The 15,918-nt window shown below is 34.1% G+C and overlaps 1 protein-coding gene across 2 annotated transcripts; it reads left to right on the top strand.

Annotated features, from left to right (window-relative positions):
• The first annotated feature begins 7,247 nt into the window (after positions 1–7,247).
• LOC115452505 lies at positions 7,248–15,092 on the top strand. 2 transcript variants are annotated; one of them, XM_037441024.1, is made up of 8 exons: positions 7,251–7,618; positions 7,876–7,955; positions 8,177–8,388; positions 9,079–9,453; positions 11,082–11,229; positions 11,563–11,707; positions 12,120–12,253; positions 13,067–15,092. In XM_037441024.1, exons 3-8 carry the CDS (start codon positions 8,266–8,268, stop codon positions 13,210–13,212), a joined length of 1,071 nt encoding a protein of 356 aa, XP_037296921.1. In that variant the 5' UTR covers positions 7,251–7,618; positions 7,876–7,955; positions 8,177–8,265; the 3' UTR covers positions 13,213–15,092. The 2 variants fall into 2 exon arrangements, with proteins under 2 accessions (XP_037296920.1, XP_037296921.1); XM_037441023.1 differs by lacking the exon at positions 7,876–7,955 and having other exon boundaries at positions 7,248–7,582.
• The last annotated feature ends 826 nt before the right edge of the window (positions 15,093–15,918 follow it).

Raw genomic sequence — 15,918 nt, 5'->3', positions numbered from 1 at the left:
AAATCTGCTGTGTCATTACCACAAAGACGAATATGAGCAGGAACCCATTGTAGCTTAATCGTCTTAGGTCTCAACGAAATAATTTGGTTTAAAATCTTATAGGCTAAAGAAGCGCCACGAATGGTAGTCGTACACCGAGCCAAATGTTGTAAAGCGCTTTTTGAGTCGGTGATGATTATAGGTTTATAGGTTTATAGATAATAATAATTATGTTGAAGTTGTCGTTCAACTTATATCTTTTAGTTGTGCTACATATTTCTGTACGTGCGGATGTATTTTATTCGATTTCGAATGATTTTAGACACGATTTTAATTTTTATTAGCATTTTGACTTTTAAAAGACTTTTAAAAGTCAAAATGCTAATAAATAACTTACTTACTACAACTTCAACACAATATTATCAGCTATTCTTATAATAAGAGAGGTTAGAAATAATAATAATAATAGCAGGCAGATGTTCTTTTGTTCCCTAATAGTCCCTTGGGTATTTGGGTATTAATGAGAGTACAAAATAAGTATTATGAATCTTATAAACACACGTTCTGATGACGTTGCAATGGACATTGCTTAACATTGAATTCCTTAACATTTTCGCTTATAACTTTTTTATTTATAGTTCTACGACAAAAGTTACAAGACCAAAGTTGTAGAGAATTTAATTTGCAACAAAAATGTTTATACATTTTTTTTGTCAGATAAATAGTTTAAGAGATACATCGTAAAAACCATTTCAACCCCTATTTTCAAGATGGCGGCCGTGGGACAAGGGTGGCGACCCCACAAACTTGGTTTTAGCTTTAGACTGACCCCCCCTACACTTCAAAAAAATAAAATTGCGTCCTCTAAAAAACGCAACCCCAAATGTAACTTTTCAATGGACTAACAACCATTTTAGTATTATGATACGATCAATCTGTTAAAGATATGTCACAGTATTAAAAAAATACACAAAATATTTTCTACATAAAACCACGGCATAGTAATTTTTACCTTGGCTCAATAAAAAAAAACAAACTTGGAAAAAGTTCCAAATTCAATAAAGAAATTATAATGGAACAATTCGAAATTCAAATGAAACGACTCGCATTTTCCCGCGCGTCTGTACCGGAAGGTGTCTCAGGCCGGCACGAGCTACAGACCGACAAAAACAGTTCAATTGTCTCGTATTGATAGGCGATCGGTTAATGGTGGCTCGAGACGAGCGCGCTTTTTATACTTTTATATAAAACCACGGGTTTTGCGTATTCACGTCCTTTATCGAGGGGAGAATTAAGGATCCTTGTCTTTAACGGATGAATGGGGTGGATGGGGACACAAAAAATATGACTTACGTTATTTTAATATTCAACGTTGCCCTTAACACTGTTATAGATTCTTACAGTTATGCTATCTGCAGTAGGTGCATGTATTATGAAAGGAACAGCTGACGGCATAGTCTCTAGATTTGCGGGTAATAATTCGCAACTTTAGAATAACAATGAAGTAATTCGGGTAATTACCGACAGTCAATGTTGCATTCGATAATTGTCACTTTTCAAATGTTGTGGATTGTAGTCAATTAAACGGTTTTTTGCATTGCGTCATTTTTATTCTAAACATGCGAATTATGAATGCATTGATTTAGCTATAATAATATAGGTAATTTATGTGTATACATATTCTTTAGGGTTTCGGTCGCATATTTCATGACTGATTAACTACATTCGTCACTTCGCATTAAAATTATTTTCGGATTTTGTCGCGGTTTTATATTTTTATTTTCTCCCAATGTTGAAAGAATTTGCATCCTTCATCCAAAAACCTGATTTTATTTCGATGTCTAACATTCGCGTGAACACAATAAATCATTGTAAAATCATCATATTTTATATAACAAATATTTTTTATCAATTTGCTAGGTTTCTTAGAGGAAATAATATTTAAAAATTATGATGTTTTGATATTTATATTTTTATTTATAAATTTGATTTATTTTATATCCGAATCTATTTTCACACCACGAACACAAAGCGAGCAGCAATTCGACAATGCTTTATTATTCAATTCTGGATCCTCTCTCTATAAGCAGGGCTTCGACATATAACATTCGACATGTCGTCATTGAGTACACATTGTACAATAATAATATTAATAAAAAAAATAATTGAAATGCAGGTTTTTGCAGCATTTTTTTTTCTTTATCACAAGAGCAAGCAAACCTACTGACAAAACTTGATAACCCAACAACTGTTTTATTAAATGTAGTACATATACACGGAGGCGGTTTTAGGGAGAGGCGAACTGGGTAACCGCTTCCAGGGACCTCGCGTGGTGTCTGCAGAGGTCTTCTTTTGGTAAATATTTTTAATATTGATCTGTTTTTTTTATTTTCTTATAGTACAGGAAACAAACAGTATAATAAATACAAATAAATTAAAACAAATTATATACATAACAGCAATATGATTTTTTTTTTTAATATAGGCAGTTGGCCAATCCTTTAGATGGCAGTACGTTGAAGATCATAGTTAAGTAGTGTAGGCCTAAGCAGTGCAGTGTACTGGGCCATCCGGACCTGACCAGCAACTAAACCTCAAACTGAACATGCGATTTTAACATCGCCCTCTACAAACTAACAATAAACAAAGCAACTTACCACCAAAAAATCGGGGACCTTTTTTGGACCGGGCTCTACCATCAATTAAAGCCCCCACTGGTCCTACTAGTACCCACACTTGGCCTCTTTGTTACCTATCTTCACCAGACCTTATCAATCTAAATGCCAACAATCCCCATCAGAGAAAGTACTTATGATGATTGTGAGTCATATAAGATTATAATTTGGTGAAAGTTAATGCACGAGCGGACATCTGCCGAAACTATGGACTTTCACTCGACAAAGGACATGATGCCGCGTGCGATAACGTATGTCCAGTTTGATTTAAGCCGATATGGTTAACCAATGTAGATGGATCGCAATGAATGATTAAAGGAACACTACACACACCACTGAAAATGACGGGAAAGTAACATTCGCAATATTATTCACTTGCACGACATACTTATTCTAATTATATCAGTTTAAAAATCAAACTGCTAAACCGATTTTTTGAATATTTCTATAGGATCAATCTGGAAGAATATCCTTGTAAATAAAACAATATTTTTCCAAATCGGTTAATAAATCACGGTGTTCCGAAGTGCAGTGGCGAAGGATCTATATAATCCGATTCCTGCCGGCTTCCATTTCGTAATTTATGTAAAATCTCAGTCTTATTAGAACGATTTGCTATATATTGTGTCGGTTTACCTATCGGAAAACTTCACTCTTCGCCACAGGTGTGGAAGTAACAAAAATGAAAAAAAAATACACGTCGTATTGAGAATATCCTTTCTGTTTAAATTCGTTCCTCATCTTTGTTTAAATTTGTTACAAAAATGGTGTTGAATATAAGTGATAACAAGTTATTGACCTTTTGACATCTAATATTGCTATTCCTTATTGTTAGATGGAAATTGTCCATGCTGTAAATATATATAGAATTTTGATTTATGCAAATAATTTCTACAAATCCTTTCATACTTGATAAAGTCTATAGAAAAGAATATGGTATTAAAAAATAATATAAAGAATTACGTAACAACATTAAAGGATAGATTTTCATTATTATTAGCTATTAACCAACACTAATTATATTTATAAACTCAGGAAATATATTCTATAAATGACGGACTTGGATAACAAAAATTTAAAAAGATTTTTTTTTTATTTTATTACACATTTACTAGGTAAAATGGACTTATGAGATACAAACAAGATCTCTTGACATTAAAATAACATTAATAACATAGATCGGGCTTTAACTTAATACTCTTCCTGTAAAATCGATTGAATAAGGCGATATGAACGTCAATTTGCAGCGACAATATATATTTGTGTCATCCTTGGTGTACCATCCAAGCACCGTTCTTATTGACCGTTACGCAGCTATTGGTTAACTTTACGGACATGACCCGTTTGATCGTCAGTTTAATTATACCGTCATTAGCTTATAAAATGTATGTGATATGTTATAATTTATATATGTATAATGGTCGCAATAGGCTAGTTGGTTGTGGAACGGACTGCTGAGACGAATGTCAATGTTCAAAATTTAGGTTTTGAACATTGACATACATCTCTGACTATTCTAAAAATATGTGTGTATTATTTGAGAATTATCGCTTGCTTTAACGATAAATGACGACTTCGTGAGGATACCTGCATTTCTGAGAAGTTCTCTGTAGGAATTTTGAGGGTGTGTACAGTCTATGAATCCGCATTAGGTCAGTGTGGCCTAATCTTTCAGTAGTAGAAGAAGCCCGTGCCCAGCAGTGGGACAGTATAAACAACAAGGCTGATATTATTATATGTTATAAATTTAACATAATATGCATACTCCAAAAAGGTGTTAAGTTCTAAGTAGGGTAATCGTATTTTTATGAGAATGATTTCCATTGGTGAAAATTATGACCAAGCCAACGGCCCACGGATTTTACAGCTCACGTACGGTAGTGGTGGAATATCCGACCATGCACCCGGGCATGCACTTACAAGGACTTCGCGCTGTATCTGGGAGAAACATATTTAGCTTATTATTTAAGAAACTTCGAAAATCGGGATGCCTTTTTGTGGTCCGCATTAGGCCTCGGCATCAGTTTTTTCGTTCGACGTCTCGCATCGATTAAGGCCGCCACTTCTATAGAAATCTGCCTCTAAAAACAACTATAAAACACAATAAGAAGCTTGTCATCCGTCTCATTCGAGTTCATTCCGAGTGTACTGAACGCTAACAAGACAATCGTGACTGATAAGGTTTCTTGTTATATACCTCGCTACACTACTAAACAACTGTAGAGCTAGGTAGATATAAATATGTATTACCGCTGTTTTAAATTGATTGGTTACTGTTACAGCGGTGAAAGGACAGTGATATTTTAATGTAAATTAAACATATTTCCTTATTGGTATTCTATAGTAGGTCTTATTTGAAAATACACCACAATAAATATTTTATTTTATTTTTATTTCGTTCTTGATAATTTATTAATTGATGTAAATATAATTTAAACTAAATAAACATAAATAAAATAAGTAAAATTAAACACAGCATCTTCTCAATTGGATTGTAATTTACGCAAATATATGCGTTAATTATAATTTGAATTTCAAAAGTAAACTAACCAGCAATTTAGTTAAATAAATAATACATTATTTTTGAATACTGAAACGTCTACTTTCGTATCTTACTCGTCCAAATATTTTATCACTGAATCTGTGCCAAGATATAACAAAAATAAGTGAAATATGATCGGCGGGCGCGATTGGCGGCACGGTCCGGAGGCGTGGCGTGCTCTCACAGCATCCAATCGTAATCTCCGCGAGAGAGATCTCGGAGGGGACCGAGCGTGGAATTAGGAAGCGACTACGTAGGTATATAATATATTAGGTATTGGGAGAGTTCTTATTAGAGTGTGTGAGAGTTGTGTAATGAGTAGGTATGTTTTATTAGTTTCTTCTTCTAGTAATAGATAAGTAAACAAATAAAAAGGAAATGTCTACAATTGATAAAGGTTAAAGCTTTGCCTAATACGAGTAAAATGGCAAATAAATTACCAAACTTCTTTTAGCATTTATTCGCCCAATTCGAGAAGCGGATAATTACTTTGTTTTTTATACTTATATACTCGCTACTAAAATTTTAAAGATCATTTAATTTTACGACTTCGGTCTTTTAAATGTGTAAATATTAAAATATTCACAAGAATCATTGCTCTTCTAAATTTATTTTTACATACGGTATAGATACCTAGGTAATGAAAACAAAGACGGTTTGACCGTTCTGATCACATGCCCTACGGCCTTTAAGCATATAAAATTGCGAATAATTAGATGTTAATGAATGATAATGCGACTTACTTGCCTTATTTTTGTCATGTGTATAACAAAGCAGATTTGAAGCGTTAGATAATTTTAGACGCTATTTTTAAAACATTGACTTTTATTTCATGGGTAAAAACCTTCTGTACCTTTTTACGTTTTAATAATATATAATAATCAGACTTTTTTTAAATATAATTTAAGCAACATAAAATATGCTAATATGTATATTTTAAAAAATAATCCTATAGAAAAGGGACTTAATAACAATACAAGACACCTGAAAAGGGAACACAAAATATAGGATTTTTTTTATTTTAATTATCCTGTTATATCTAGATTTAGATGTTTTATTTTAACACTAAATATATTTATTTATTTAAAATATGTATTTATTGAATTTAACGTATAAAATTTTAATTGCCTGGGCGTGAAGCAACGATGATACAATATTTTTATTACGATTTTTACCGTACTCCTCGGTGGTGTACCTGTATTGCGGGCGTAATACAATTTATGACCCGAGGTCTCGGGTTTGAATCTCGGGTCGACAAATTAACATTGGGTTTTATCAGCTCAGAGTGTTGAATTTGTGCCCAGTATGGCGAGAGATTCGGCCCCTATCATATCAAGAGATGGAACACTCACGAGGAATAGTAGATGCCCTAATTACCTCTCTGTCTACCACTTCAAGAATATAGGCGTGACGTGTGTGTGTGTGATTTTATTTGGTGTTTTTAATGACGTGGCAGTGGTTTAATGCATGTAGCATGTACATAGCTACTATCTCGGGGTTTTCTGTTACTTTAACAACTATAATTTATGACTTCATAATTACCTACTTACGTACTAATTTAACTATAGTTGACCACAATGAAATGGTCCCATAAAATACATTCTTACAAATGTACTAGTTTACAATGTATGCATATATTCCAATTATATCATAACACGTAAGGCGATACAGGTACTTAATACTAGTATAACAATTTCAGACGTTTACCGCCATCTAGTTTAATTTTTACGAAGTCAAATGATTTAATCCCACACCGAGTGTAATACATATAAGATTTTTTATATTTAGTATGTTTTCGGTAAATATTATTATAACATTATTGGTAAGCCTATATATTATATCAATTAATCAATTAACTACAATACACGACATATATCGACATCTGTAATCGAGTAGCAATAACAAAATGGTACTCATACAAAATATTACAACATAGTATTCCTACTCGACACTAGATGGCATAAACACTACAATAAAACATAAGTGATTAATTTATCATAAATAATTAAGTGGATTACAATAATAATACGACACTTAAACACACTATAAATAAAACGTTCATTTCATTTTGTAATAATATTTTACTAATGACATGATTAACATAATGACATTACTATTTCCTATTAGATTATTTCATTCACTTCCGTTTTTAGGGTCATCATTCGAGTCAACATACAAAATTCTTCAATCTTTTCTTAAAATTTCGGTAAAAAAATAATTAAATATAAACTTACTGTCGCAATGAAAAAAACTTAAATCATGACTACAGGCACCGGGATATATCACTGGAAACTTGGCGATATCGCCATGGCCCGCTTAGCCCAAAAAGTTTACTGTAAGGTTAAAGTTATTAAAAATGAAAAGGGTTTATTCTACGCTGACAGAGGTAAACAACACATTCCGTAGACGTAGAGTTGAAGAGGTAGATATCACTATGTATCAACTTTAAATCATTGTAATTATAAATACTTATTTACGCTAAATATCTAGATTTATGTAGCTAACTTGTTTATAAAAGTTGAACTAAGCTTTTCGATTTATTCTAAAATCTAAACTATTTCAATACTTATATTTTTGCTACTTCATTTTATTGCAAGGTAAATCATTCATCACAGTATTGTGCATTATAGCAAAGCATTAATTACAGTATAATATATAATATGTACTACATGCCTACAGTTGTGCTTGGCTTGTTCAATCCGTATTACTAAGACATGACGTTGCAACAGCGCCCCCTAATGGAGATATGTGACACTAAGGTAAGGTAAATAATGTATTGTATCAGATTTTCTTTGTGATCCTAATTATTAGGTATAAGTAGATAAAATATATAGTCCATAATAATTATAGAAATATAATTAATTTGTCTAGTTTTTCAAATAAAAATAAAACAAATTTTTGTTGGTAATCCAAGTTTACAATACTTGTCATATTTGTATACTTATATTTCAAAAAAATTGTACACTACCATCATACGCAGCTCTTGGTATTTCTGCCAATGAAGATGATACCATCAATGTGACATGGCAACTGTGTTACTTTGTGGAGACCTGCCGGACTAAACACAAGATGTGGCTTCCATACACTTGTATGCATTTGGCTGAACGTTCCAGACCATTCTATGGGCCTTTGGCACCTAAACCTTCGCCAAAAAGAACTTCACCCACTGACAAAGCTATCGCCCCAAGAAAGGTACTTATACTGTAATACTTAACTACTAATTAAAATAACAATTCTTATTTCTTATAATAAATTAACACTTTATTTTAACAATTTGAATGAAAATGTACCAATGCATCTGTAAAATATAATTTGCTCTAAGATCTTATAATCAAAAAAAGAACTGTATAATTAATAAATCTGGATCATAGTATTTATCCTGATCTATACAAATATAAAAAGGAAAAGTAGGGTAGGGTCTACACTCTGGAACTACCGCACCAGTTTTAAAATTGTATCACTAATAGAAAGCTACATTACTTCTGAGTGCTATAGGCAACTTTTTATCCTGGAAAAAAATTACATGCAGGCATAGCCATGGGCAAAATCTATTAGTAATAAAGTAAGTAGATGGCGACACTAGTTGTAACATTTACTAATACTAATTAGGTAGGTACAATCTGTGAAACTATTATTACAATTAAATTGTAGGTCGGTTTTGCTTGTGAATACCTGATGGTGATTGGTCACCTCTACCATCACCAACGAAAGTTTTAAAAATTTAGTGCATTTTAGGCTTTTGGGAAGGTATCTGGAATTCACTGATGGTACAAAACATGAAAGCTGGAATGTCATATTTCCGATTCTTTTAATAGTTATACCACCCATGATCCAGTATTTTGTATCTACAAAAGAATAATTCATTGTATTCATATTCCTCAGAGGAAAATAAAAGAAGACGTCACCCTCCCTCTGAGCGTCAAACTTACCAATCTCAAAGATCCAGACTTTAACACGACATACGACATGAGGCATGTACCATTAAAACAAGGGAAGTACGAAAACGCATTCAGCGAATTTGTTCGTAGAGGGAAAGAAATGATTTTCGACGAATACTTCTTTGCTATAAAAGCCGATCCTGTTAATAATAAAGATGTTCTTGAGTACTTGATGAATGTGGACGCTAGCACTGAAGATAAAGTGGAAATGGTGATAGAAAAAATAGCAACTGAAAAAGAGATTGAAAATTATTTACATCAGTGTTGGAGGTACAACTTCGTACACAAAATGGATACTACTAAGGATAATTCAGAGAACGTAAGTATTGAATTTGTATAAATCCATTACATTTATTATTTTAAAACTTTGCTCATGTCTCGCGATTCGCGAATAAAAATGGTGCGTAGTTAACGTAAAGCTAGGTGGTGCATTGCCCGGGGGAGTCAAAGGCAGGGTCCCTTCAGAATCTGGCTGTCTTTCCAGTACACCTCTCTTAGAAAACTAACAAGCCATACCTATATATATATATATATATATATATATATATATATATATAGGTATGGCTTGTGAAAATATTACGATTAGTAACAATAGGCAATTCTTGCGCCCTTGTTCCATTTTATTCTGTGATTCGGACGATGATCGAAAACGAGTTTTCTCTTACATAGGTATAAACTCACTTTTATTGCAGAAAAAACTACAAAACAGGCACCAATAAGACCCTCGCCCGAGCAAATGGCCTTGAGTATTCGTTCTATACATTTTTGGCGCACAAGTTACGGCGGGAATATGCATAGATTTACGAATTTTTTTTTTAAAAAGTCATTTATGAAAATGCTAAACTACCAAAATATTCCTTACTAGCTTCCGCTCGCAGCTTCGCCCGCGTGGATTTCGGACTTCAAAAATGGAGCCGGTCGCGAACGTTCGAGAATGTTCGTTTTACGAAGCTACTCGCTAGGTGATTCGCTAGCCTCTAGGTGCCAAGCAAGCCGCCTGCCTGTGCGTTCGCGACCTTATATATATACAAAAGTAATCCTTATAGCATGATTCAGTATTCACGCATGATGGTTTATTATTAGCGTATTTCATGTATAACTTTGGTGTTTCTATACCGATTTCTATGATTCTTTTTTATGGAATATTTAATAATGTTAACTTTTTTAATTAGGGATGACTGAGAGTGTTATAAACGTAAGAGTAGACAAATATAATGAGATAGCTTCGAACTGCTAAGCTATCGGGAGTTACACGTGTTATTGTGAGTCAACCATAAAAGATAGACATATGCTGTCGTGGGATATTTTTTACATAATTTTAAGGAGAAAATTTCCGTCATTCATAATTTCTGTGTAGCTTTAACCATTAAGGTTGCACACGCGACGGAAGTTTAAAAAATGGAGTAACTTCTCCCGTTTTCCCAACATTTCCCTTCACTGCTCTGCTCCTATTAATTGTAGCGTGATGAAAAGTATACTATAACCAGCACAGGAGTATGACAAATAATTGTACCAAGTTTCGTTAAAATCCACAGACAGACAGACAGACAGACAAAAATTTTACTAATTGCATTTTTGGCATCAGTATCGATCCCTAATCACCCCCTGATAGTTATTTTGGAAATATATTTCATGTACAGAATTGACCTCTCTACAGATTTATTATAAGTATAGATTAAAGTTGATTGCTGGTAGTAAATTAAAATGATGTGTACTTAAGGAAGAAATGCATGGAATCAATCATTTTAGTGGCACTTTTATAGTGAAATTAATGACACAATATATTATAAAAAAAAATTAAACTACCAAAATTAAGATAAGCTTTCTTGGTATAATCTTTTAATAAACTCCGAGTTGATGACTCTTAAAAATTTAATTAGAGCACCGTTTTGTTAGAAAAGCATCTTAAAAAAAAATTACTTCTCCATCTAATTCCTTATCTTCTAGAACTCCACATCTCCAGTTAAGGCACCAGTGACCGTCCACATTTCCTGGTGCCTGGTCTGCGGGAAGGGAGACAAACTCCGCGACTGCCCGAACTGCCCCTCATCATTCCATCTGCCTTGTAGGAGGGAGTGGCTGGTGAATATTTTGCGTGAGTATTTTTTTATTTCTCTAAGAATTGCTAAATATAATAGAATTTATGTCACATGTCTTAAGTGCCACAAAAAAACAATGTTAGCAATTTTTCATTCAAGGAACATTCAGTATGACACTCTTACCAGAATTATACACTTTTTATTCGAAGTTATATTATGTTATTCAGTTTAAAAGATAATAAGTAATTAGGAATTTTTGGACAAAATAAGCGATACACAGAGCACTTTTTAAATGCTAACTGAAATCAAAACTAAGTAAATTTTGGTCTACTTCCTATTTTTATTGCACCTAAGCCTGATACTATTATTATGAAACCAAATTTTTGCAGATCGCAAAAATCCGCCCCAAAAGCCGCAGAAGCCGACCACAGTGGTGCACAAGATCCTATCGAGCACGCGCACGATCTGTTCGGTGCAGAAGAACAAAGAGAACATGGAATTGTGTCCCAGTTGCATGTGGGGGCCTAAAGTCGGGTAAATATAGTTTTCATTTTCAACTGATACCCTGATTCATGATTAGATAATTATTAGACAACGATCCCATACTCAGTAGTCTAGAACTATCGCATAAATGACTTATCAGGAAAATTAGGGTCGCGGATCTACTTCAATTAAGGAATGGGTGTTTTGCGCTTGTAATGGTCTAAATATTCATTAGTCTGAAATACACCGCAGTGAGGGTGATGGCGATGGTGCGTTTCCAACTTCTTTCTATCCTTCTATTTGATTAGTGCTTCCTTGCTAGCTCGGTGTCAATGCGTACTACCGGTCCTTGCCTACAAGAGTTGCAGTGGTGGGTGTGAGGGCGGGAATGTCTCTTACTGATACCGCGTCTGACGTTAAATGCAATTTCTTGCCACGGCCACGGTTTTTGTTTTTTGCAAAGGTATGACGACGTAGTGTGGCACAAGCTGGGCTCGTGTCCGTGGTGGCCGGCGCGGGTGCTGACGCCGGGCGCCACGCCGTCGTGTTTGTTGACGAGGACCCACTCTCCACATCAATGGCCGCTTAAATATTATGGTGAGTAGATCTTTTGTAAGTTTCACCTGAAAAAAATATTGATTTACTTGTATAGAATGCCCTATTCCCTCTAATGGGGCAATTCCGTGTTGTTGCAATAAGGGGTGTTTGATTAGTAGGACAAATATGATAACTGTATAGGTAAATAGGGGATTTTTTGTCTCTAGCTATATGGTTAACAAAATTACGTAAAGTATGCTCGTAATTAAAAAAAGAAGAATATGGCCCCATAGACGGAATTGGGCCCTCTGAATATACTTTAAACTACTTTAAATGTCTCGCTCTCTCTCTCTCTTTGATCTACACTAAAATAAGTTAAGCACTCTGTCACTAATCTACGCTAAAATAGGTTAAGCATTTTTATTTTTGATATAAAACACATAAAATAGGTTTCATCTGTGTAGATTAAACTAAAGCATACTTAGTGCTTAAACAAAATTTCAGTAGTAATTTTTCTTGCTCTTCCAAGTTCTAACTAAGTAAAAGGGACGGTTCCTCCCCACTACCTTAGTGCAACAAGATACCCCGGGACCGTCCCGTATGCGCCGAAGAAGGCCACCGCAGGTTTTGGTTGCTATGCCGGTGTAAGATGTACATACATAGGGATAGGGACTCGGTCCAATGTTCCCTCGGAAAATGCTATATTCCCGAGTGCCGATATTGGGCCGTAAGACCGGTGGTACCAACATAACCGTTCCATTCGCCCCCCAATGGTGGTAACGCGTTTTTTACCAACGAATAAAAACAACCTAATAAAATCTACACAAATCCAACTAACTTCAATATACTGCAAGTGAAAGCCCACTTGTCCAGGGACCCTGAACTACTCGTGGGGCGAGTCGTCCCGCACATGCCTGTTCCTGCCGCAGCACGCGGGGGCCGAGGGCGTTCGCGACGAGACGCTGCGGCAAGCTGTACTAGACGCTTGCGACGACTACATCGCTGTATACCTCACTTAGCTGCTTAGCTGGATATATCTAACTTCAAGGCTTGGAGAGTTTAACTCAAACCTTTTTGGTGGTTAGAATGATTCATGACAGTTTTCAAATAACCATTCCAATCTCAATCTGGGAATCAACCAATCAAAATCATTCATTTGTGCATGTCAAAAAATCTTTGTTCTGATTGGTAAATTTTTGAGATATATCGAAAAAAGCGATCGGGATCGTTTATTGAAAATGGCTGTTAGAAGTTTTAATTTCTCTTTAAAACGAATGTTTAACTTATTTAGATGTATATGTCTAGTGCTATAGTCTTTAACAAAGGCTTAAAGGGTTAGCACAGTCCAAACTTTCTAGGTAGATTTTTGTCATTATTGAGTTGAATTTTAACTCAAAATCTACTTTCTCAAAAACGACGCCTATAGGTTCTAGATTGCACGTGTTCTATGCTGTACGCATGATGTATGCTGTACGTATGTTGTATGCTGTACGTATGTTGTATGTTGTATGCTGTACGTATGTTGTATGTTGTATGCTGTACGTATGTTGTGTGTTGTATGCTGTACGTATGTTGTGTGTTGTATGCTGTACGTATGTTGTAAGCTGTACGTATGTTGTGTAGATTGACCATGACTAGATTGTAGTCTATCACTTTACTTCCCTTGGCGTCTTCAGATCATTCCGTTTTATATTGATTCTCTAATCTTAGAAAATTAACCAAAGGGAGATAGCCAGTAGTATGATCAGGCATCGACCACATGACTTGCGCTTGCCCTCAAGCGAACACATCAACACAGCATGATCACGATAGTATCTGATTGAGCGCGAATGAATGATTGAATGAATACACATTTTATACATAAGTTTGACTTTATATTTTCAAATAATTTTATCGCTTTTAAATCATGACGTATATTTTAATTATACCGCGTAAGATATAGAAGTTTTAGGACACATGCGTAATATACACTTTTAAAAATATTTTTAAAAAAATCCATAATAATGTTTATAAAGATAATTAATGTCTTAAAATTAAAATGATTCAATATCTATTCTAAATATGTTTTATTAACCAGACTGTAAAAGCACGATAAAGCATTGCATATCTTAATTCCATCTAATCTATAATTAAATATGTATTCAAGCAATATTTTAATTTTAATGACTGTTGACTTTAGAAGGTAAAATTTCGTCATATTAAATTTTAAAGGCCGAAATATCCATGATTATTAATTATTTTTACGTTTTTCTTTCAACTGCGAGAACTAATCACTAACTAGACGTGAATTTAAATTCTTTACTTGCCAATACTTGTTTAGTTACCCAGATTAAAGGTGAAACAAAATGTATGAAAATGGACCTTGAGGTATCACCTTAAGTCAGTTAAGTCATATGTCGCTTAAATTAATTATTTATTATTCAACCGTCGATATTATTACAATATTTTGTAAAAACTATTTCGTTACGTACATTTATTTTAATAAATACTTGAATATTGTACTTCTTACCTAGATTGTATCTAGATATTTAAATATTTATATCAGCACCTAAGTGGAATTAGGGGAAAACAATAAAAATTTAAGTACATAAATAATATTTTAGAAAATAAATACTTATCACTCGTAATTTATTTGGTAATCCGCTTTGTGTGTTATGCATCACGTTACTCAGATATAGACAATCTTCGCCATTTATCTTTATATCATCAATGACGTATGTTACAATCGATTTAATTTTATTATACAACGCTGCAAAACCGTTTAAAAATCGATCAATCATATTTTGACAGCGGCTAATGCGGCTAGATTATTTGGTAGATAAAATTAATAATAAAATCACCTTTATCTAAATTGTTATTCGTAGAAATAATTTTGGAAATTAATAAATCAATAATCATTCTTTGGCGTTTTTCTTTTTGTACGTAAGTTTATTCACCAGAGGCGAAGGGAAAAACTATCTAAAAGGGAACCCGACACAAGTATAGATACTACTAAAATGCATGCATGTGAGGGTCGGCTAAATCCAACGGATGAGGGCGGCCCAGAACCGGTCACTGGCGCTCAATGGGGGAGGCCTATGTCCAGCAGTGGACGATTCCCGGCTGAAATGATGAAATGCATGCGGTTTGTAAATCGTTTAAAGATAATTAGATTTTATATAAATCACGAAAGTGAAGTCGGCAGGAATCGAGTTATATGGACCTTTCGTCACTTTTTCACCCAGAGATAACACTTATTATTACTTCAAAAATTACCTAGCTCAATCATATAATTAGATTCTGCATAAGTCCATCGAAAGTTGGGGGTTTTATTATTAACTATTACTACTACAATATTTACTACTACCTACTAAACATGTAACAATATTATTGGGAATCTCGTAGAAGTACCCTATTTGACTTGTGATGAATAGAAATTCCTTTAAGTAATGTGTTATTTTCTTTCACTTGCCTTTGTTTTATTTAAAGATCAGATGGTCGCAACACACTGAAACTTCGGTCAAACATGGATGTAATTGTTTTTACAAAGGACTGCTCGGCTGAAGTCGTTTTCTAAAGCACGCAGTACTTGGAAAATTATGTAGGAAAAACCTCAAGGTGGCGCCCGACTTGGGATACGATTTACGAACCCAAAACGACCGTTCACAGGGAGAACCCTTTCCCGAGGCAATTTCATATTATTTTTTTTCAGAATCTGATCTATCTTATATAATAAATACGTAAAA

This window comes from Manduca sexta, chromosome 4 (genome assembly GCF_014839805.1).
Source record: "Manduca sexta isolate Smith_Timp_Sample1 chromosome 4, JHU_Msex_v1.0, whole genome shotgun sequence".
In the NCBI taxonomy this organism is placed as follows: Eukaryota; Metazoa; Arthropoda; class Insecta; order Lepidoptera; family Sphingidae; genus Manduca; species Manduca sexta.
This window is presented reverse-complemented; position numbering and strand designations above follow the sequence as displayed.